Source organism: Chelonia mydas, chromosome 11 (genome assembly GCF_015237465.2).
Source record: "Chelonia mydas isolate rCheMyd1 chromosome 11, rCheMyd1.pri.v2, whole genome shotgun sequence".
Lineage (NCBI taxonomy): Eukaryota > Metazoa > Chordata > Testudines > Cheloniidae > Chelonia > Chelonia mydas.
Genome location: NC_051251.2, coordinates 67759075 through 67766687, shown reverse-complemented (window position 1 = coordinate 67766687; position 7613 = coordinate 67759075). Strand labels below are relative to the sequence as shown.

General features: G+C 46.3%; 1 protein-coding gene across 1 annotated transcript in view; it reads left to right on the top strand.

Moving 5' to 3' along the window:
* The first annotated feature begins 453 nt into the window (after positions 1 to 453).
* MREG (melanoregulin) overlaps positions 454 to 7613 on the top strand; it is a 41472-nt gene continuing 34312 nt past the window's right edge. The window contains exon 1 of the mRNA XM_037912830.2: positions 454 to 673. Coding sequence (XP_037768758.1) covers positions 585 to 673 — 89 coding nt within the window. The 5' untranslated portion in view covers positions 454 to 584. The remainder of the gene's footprint in view (positions 674 to 7613) is intronic.

Below are 7613 nucleotides of genomic sequence, written 5' to 3'. Positions count from 1 at the left end.
TGGGGAAAGGGCACCGCCTCCCTCTCTCTCCTCGCATTGCTAGAGAGCGGCCAGCACTGGGGCGGGGGTAGCTTAGGGCAGGGGAGTCACTTCGCTGGGGCTACGCACGCCCGCCAGGCTGAGCAGCGCGGCCTGGTTGCCCGGGGCCCCCGCTGGACCCGTTTATCGCTCCGCCAGGCTGCGGCCAGCGATTGCACCGGGCTGGTTACGGCCTCGACCCGGGGACAGCAGCGCGGCGGGGCCCGGCTGCGATGGCGGGGCGGGCGGGGACATAAAGGGGCAGGAGGTCAGGCGCCGGGGGAGCTGGGGTTTCCCTCCCGCGTGAGGCCAGGCGCCGGCTGGATTTCCCCACCCCGCGTCCCCGCCCCGCGGGCGAGCGGCTGGGGCTCCCCGGGGGGCGGAGGCGGCGGCGGCCCATGCGCAGCGGGCAGGGGAAGCCCGGCGCCGGGCAGAGGCGCTTGCCATGGTAGCGCGGCCAGGCGCTCGCCCTGCCTGCGCACAGCGGCGCTCGGCCGGCGGGGCGCCCGGGGGCTGCGCGGGGCCGGAGGCCGCCTAGGGTCGCGTCCGGCGGCGGCGGCGGCTCCATGGGGCTGCGGGACTGGCTGGGCGCGCTGTGCTGCTGCTGCCGCTGCCCGGGGGATGCTGCGCGCGCGGAGAAGGAGCCGCTGGTCAGGTAAGGGGCAGGGCGGCCCCCCGGCGGGGGTGGGGGGGTCCCCGAGCACCGGGCCCCCGCCCCGCAACCGGCCCCGAGCCTTTGGGCTGCCCGAGCTCTGTGCCGCCGCTGGCGCCCAAAGCCGGCTCCGGAGTGCCGCGTCGGTGGCGCCCCGGCTTCCTCGGGCACCTGCGGCGGCTCACGCCCCAGCGCTCGGCGGCCGCTCTGGCCCGGCGGAGTCCGTAGGAGCTCGGTAGGCAGAGGGCCAGAGGAAGGGGCGTTTGTTTGTTGAGGTTCTTGGCGGTTTCCCCAAGTAAACGGCAGGGAACAGACTTGGCTGAGCTCTAGGGACAACGATTTGTTTCTCTTTTAAAACTACACCCAGTTGAGTCCCTGGATGCTTCGGTTCCCGAGGATTGCTGGGCTGGTTTGTGTGTAAAGCGGAGGGACCGCAGACTGGAAGGAGCAGGAAGTTTTTATGACTCTTCAGAGTGAAAACGTTTGGTGGCGTTCAGCTCCGGTATGCCCGTGGATGGGGCAGGCGCTGAGCCACCGCCACCGGTGAAGGTTATCCTCTTCTCTTCCTGCAAAGGCTACGGTTGATGAAGTGGGTTCGAGCCCACGAAAGCTCATGCCCAGATAAATTTGTTAGCCTCTAAGGTGCCACAAGGACTCCTCATGGTTTGTTTTTGCTGATGCAGACTAACACAGCTGCCACTCTGAAACCGGTTTACAAACTGACACTGGCACCACCGCCCACTGGCACATGATATAATTTAATGGTTTTTTTTTTTTTTTTTACATCAGATAATTTTGGAGGGGATGAGTGAGAATTATCCAGGTTCATTTTATACCAACAACGATTGCTTAATAAAAGTACTTAGAAATGTGAGTGAATGCAGATGCTTGAAGGTATGATGTACATTTGCTGTCAATTTAAGTTACATACTATAAAGAATCTGCTGCAAAATCATTCCCACTGGAAATCTGGAATAAAGGCAGATTTCTTAGTCCTACTTTAAACAGGATTCCTATTAAGTAGAATTACTTAATTCTGTTAGAATTTCTAGAGGGAGTCAAGAAGTATATGGATAAGCGTGATCCAATTGATATGATGTATTTGGATTTTCAGAAAGCTTTTGACAAGGCTCTTAAGGAAACTAAGCAGCCATGAGCCAAGAGGAAAGGTCCTGTCATGGATCAATAACTGGTTAAAAGATGGGGGGGAAGGGGAAGGGTAGGAATAAACAGTCCATTTTCAGAATGGAGAGACATGACCAGTGGGGTGACCCTCAAGGAACTGTACTGGGACCTGTGCTGTGTGACCATATTCATTAATGGTCTGGAAAAGGGGTGAACAGTGAGGTAGCAAAGTTTGCAGATGATACAACATAATCTAAAATACCTAATTCCTCGCAGTTTGCTTTCGATTTACAGGGAGATCTAACGAAACTGGAGGACTAGGCAACAAAATGTAGATGAAATACAACATTCATAAATGCAAAGTAATGCATATTGGGATTATATTTTCTAACTATGATGGGTGGTATATTTTCTAATAATGATGGGTGGTAACTGTTAATTTAGAACCAACGAAAGAGATCTTGGAGTCACAGTGGATAGTTCTTGGAAAGCTTCCACTCAATGCACAGTAGCAATCAAAAAGGCTAACCGGATATGAGGAACTGTTAGGAAAGGGATAGAAAATAAGACCGAAGGTATCATAATACCACTTAAATCCATGGTGTTCCCACACCTTGAATATTGTGTCCAGTTTGGTCACCCCATCTCAAAAAGGATATACTGGAAAAGGTGCAGAAAAGGGTAACACAAATGATCAAGGGTATGGGATGGCTTCTGTATGAGGAGAGTCTAAAAAGATTAAACCAGTTCAGTTTAGACGAGAGACCATTAAGGGGGGATACGATAGAGGTCTATAAAGTCATATGTGGTGTGGAACAGAAGTTTTTTTACCATTTCACAAAAATGGTACAAAATACAAAAACCAAGGGTCGCTTGATGAATTTAGTAGGCAGCAGGTTTAATATGAACAAGAGGAAGTAGTTTTTCACACAAGTAACCCGTGAACTCATTGCTGGGGGATGTTGTGATGGCCAAAAATAGAACTGGATAAGTTCATGCAGGGTAGGTCCATCAGTGGCTATTAGCCAAGATGGTCAGGGACACAACCCCATACTCGAGGTGACCCTAAACCGCTGATTGCCGGAAGACGGGGGTGGATCACTCCATAAGTGCCCTGTTCTGTGCATTCCTCTTGAACCTCTGATAAGGGCCACTGTCAAAAGTGGACAAGATGGACCATGGTCTGACCCAGGATGGCAGCTCTTATGTTATAAATAGCCAGAGTCTTTAGAGGGCATGTCATGAGTTTATTGGTCTCAATAAAAGCAGTAGCAGCAACTAGAACTACTATGTAAAACTTCATATAAAAGGAGCTAGTCTCCTCTTGAAATTCCTATCCCTAGTCACTAAGGCTATTCTTCCTGAAGAACAGAATGACTTTTTTTTAAAAAAGGGATTGACTTTGTGTGAGGAGATTATGATCTTTCATTAATACAGTATCATTAAAGTTAAATGTCCTGAAACTGACTCAGAACTTGGTATTTCATGTCAAATGTTCTAAATATTCATGTTATGCAATCCATTCTATTAGTGGCTTCCCCAAGCATTAGTAATACAACCTGCTCTGCTCTTGTCCACTCTACCCAAATGCTGCTTCTCTAGGAGCACCATTTGGTGTTTGAGTTTTAACACGGACATCCAGCTTTTGTCAGGTCAGGGAGTGACACACCTTAACCAATAGGATTAGACTGTAAAGCTTGGGTCAGTGGAGTAAATCATTCTTAGCATGTGGATTAATTCAGTTGATTAACCCTTATGGTATGTATTTGTTCATCCAACAACTGACAGATGCATTCCTGGCCATGTGCTATGAATCAGTTTTAACTGGCAATATTGACGCACATGAGCAGCAAACAGCTCTTCTCCAGGTATTGACAATGTTTTTTTCCATAATACATATAGAATAGGAGAGGTGCTCGTAGTACATTTAGGAGCGCTTGTGTTGTGGGTTTTATAGCGGTAACCACTAAATTCAGCATCTGTCAGCACTCACCACACAGGTGGTGTTCAAGATGCTGGTGTTACCGCCCTATTCTAAAGGCCTGATCCTGTAATTGCTGCATGTTGAACTCCTGTAGATTAGGGGATGAGCTGTGGTGTCAGTTACCATTGTGACAAGTTTCAGAGTAGCAGCTGTGTTAATCTGTATCCACAAAAAGAACAGACGTACTTGTGCACCTTAGAGACTAACAAATTTATTTGAGCATAAGCTTTCGTGGGCTACAGCCCACTTCATTGGATGCATAGAATGGAACATATAGTAAGAAGATAGATAGATATAGATATACATACATTCAGAGAACATGAAAAGGTGGAGTAAGAGACTAATTAATTAATGACCCCAGCCACTCCCAGTCTCTATTCAAACCCAAGTTAATGGTATCTAGTTTGCATATTAATTCAAGCTCAGCAGTTTCTCGTTGGGAGTCTGTTTTTGAAGCTTTTCTGTTGCAAAATTGCCAACCTTAAAGCTTTTACTGAGTGGCCAGAGAGGTTGAAGTGTTCTCCTACCAGTTTTTGAATGTTATGATTCCTGATGTCAGATTTGTGTCCATTTATTCTTTTGCATGGAGACTGTCTGGTTTGGCCAGTGTACAGGTCATGGCCAATGTACAGGTCATTACACACATTGAATCTATTTCCCCATGTTAAGTATCCTCACACCTTCTTGTCAACTGTCTAAATGGGCCATCTTGATTATCACTACACAAGTTTTTTTTCTTCTGCTGATAATAGCTCATCTTAATTAATTGGCCTCTTGCTCCACCTTTCCATGTTCTCCATATGTATGTATATCTGTATCTATCTATTTATCTTCTTACAATATGTTCCATTCTATGCATCCGATGAAGTGGGCTGTAGCCCACGAAAGCTTATGCTCAAATAAATTTGTTAGTCTCTAAGGTACCACAAGTACTCCTGTTCTAGTTACCATTGTGTGGTAGAGGCTAGCTTTATGGAGACTGCTGTATATGCTAGATCTTAACGTATTTTAATGCAATATATTTAATGAAATGAATCTACATCTGTGTCTAAGGTAGATTCTGTGGTGATGACCACGTTAGAAAGGCCCTGGGCATTTTTCGCTTTCCTCTGTAGCATGGGGCACGGGTCACTTGCTGGAGGATTCTCTGCACCTTGAAGTCTTTAAACCATGATTTGAGGACTTCAATAGCTCAGACATAGGTGAGAGGTTTATTGCAGGAGTGGCTGGGTGAGATTCTGTGGCCTGAATTGTGCAGGAGGTCAGACTAGATGATCATAATGGTCCCTTCTGACCTTAATATCTATGAATCTATATATTTGTGTCCATTTCTATTTCAAATCTTACACCACGTAGGAGAGACAGAGACTTTGAACAAAAGGGGGCTCCATTCTTGCCTTCTTAGGATTTGGGTGCTAATGGCTGTACCCCTTGTATGTAAATACCCTGGGTCAGATTCTCTAGTTCACTAGGACTTTAAGGCCCCAATCCTACACAAGATTTTGTTCAAGTACTTTATGCACTGAGAGTAGTCCCACTGACTTCAGTGTGACTGATCACTGTATAGTTAAGCATGTGCAGTAAGGCCTCTGATCTTGTGCACCCATTATCCCATTGATGTCAAGGGGTTTGTTCACACATTCTAGTCAGCATAAAGCTGGCAGAATCTGGCCTTTCGTTAACGTGATACAAGAATTCTACAGCATTCCCCTGGTGATCTTTATTTTCACTCTCTGTATATACTAATCTCTGATTTTTTTTTTTTTTTTTTACAAATTTCATTTAAAAAACACTTTTTTTCAGTTTTATAAAAGCATCAGAGGTATATTGCACCTTCAGTTTCTTCTTTTTTGCAAATGGTGCATGCATGACTTAAAATGCTTCAGATTTTGTCTGAAAATGGCAAAAACAATTTCTCCCTCAGTTGTCTGAATTAGGACTTTGATCCTGCAAAGCACATGCATAACTTTGAGCGCTCTGAATAGTCTCCTTGAAGTCCGTGCAAAGTGAAGCGTTTGAATAAAATGTTTCCGGATTGGGGCGCTTAAGGTACAACTCACGGAGACCACTGTGACTGTGCGTCGACATCAGTGTTAAGTATGAGTGTAAGTCTCTGCAGGATCCATGCTCTGTTTCTAGTGCCATGTCACATACATGAACCCCTCTTTACCACTGGGCCGGTGAGCAAGTAGCCAGGATTCTGGACAGGTTGGTCAGACCACACTGAAGCGCTCTTGGCCGTGGAGTTGCCCCTCAGGTACTCAGTCTACTCGAGCTGCAGTCACACCTCATGATTAGTATAAACATACACAGTTCCTGCAGGCATATTTCAGAGGCTTATATAAACTGTGCTGTGAAGGGAGGGGGGCACTTCAATCTCCAGGGCTGTCAAAGCAGCACCAACGTGACCTAGAGGCACTTCAGCTGCAGAAGGTCCACGTAGTCGGGCTCTCTGTGGATGAACTGTGCAAGCGTGGAGGGTCGGACATCCTTGACCCATGCTGGAGCAGAGTGCAGAGTTTCAGCCTGGTGACTGGAGTGGCAGTTGCTTGCAGCCCTTCTCTTTCCCACCCTCCTCCTAACATCACTTGGGCTATTAGAGCCTGATCCAAAGCCTCCTGAAGTCAAAGGGAGCTATGTGGGCGAAATCTTTCCACTGACTTCACTAACTGCAGCTCTCCAGGCCTTTGCGTATGATAACCAATTCAATAGTCTTGCCCAGGCCTAATGCAGAGACCACCTCCCTAGATGGGGAGAACCTCTCTATTTTTAATAAACAGGAGTACTTGTGGCATCTTAGAGACTCTAAAGTACTCCTGTTCTTTTTGCGGATACAGACTAACACGGCTGCTGCTCTGAAATCTATTTTTAATGAGCAAGTCCAGGACTTCAGTGGCATGGATGTGACAAATGAAGGTGGGAAGCAATATGGATTTAACTGTCCTGAGTTCTTGCTTCTAAATATGCTACCTAAATAATAACACAGAGACATTTAATCCCGACCCTGGTGCACACAGCTACAGGAAATTCCCATTAACTTAATGAAAGTTAAGCACCTGCCTGGAGAGGCATAGTCCCTTATTGTTTCATTGTCTTGCAAAGCCTTGTGAGTCTTCAGTCGGTGAGCTGATTGCATGGAACACCTTTCTTTAGTAACACATGATAGCGATGATCCTGTTTAGTTAATGCTGGCTTTTCACAGGAAATCCTATAGAAGTGCTGTCTGTCTGACGGCTACCTTGTCTCACGAGTCCTTCCTTGCTGTTAGTGTCACCACAACCCAGTAGCCATTATTTGAAAGAGTTGCACTTTTGTTTAAACTGCAGCCATCTTTTGATTGGTTGGCATTTCAGCTCCTGTAACGGGGTTTTAGAAGATTATTCTGGCAGATCTAATTCCTGAATAAGTGAGTTTTGAATGAAAATCATTAAAACTTCCCCAAACCCCATCTGAAGGGTACCAACCAAATTAAAATAACATATTACTCAACTGGTGTTAGAGCGAGAGAGACTTTTTTCCCAATATAGTACGGTCTTGCTCTAGAAAATGGTGAAATCTAGCAAGGCAGAGCTTTCAGCCTAAATGAATTGCTGAGTGTTTAATGTAACCTTTGTAAATGGCAGACTGTGACTAAAAATTTGGTTTGGTAGCCTCTTCCATCAAACACAAGAAATGCGTAGTAATCTGTCTCACTCTGAAGGTGAGCTCTCTGGAAGAGGGGGGCCTTCTCTGGCGGCAGCTGAATGGAGAGAATTGAAGCTCTTAGTGTAGATAATACATTCTCAAATATTGAAAGCTCCTTGGAGCAGTGACCTGTTTATGAAACATTAACTC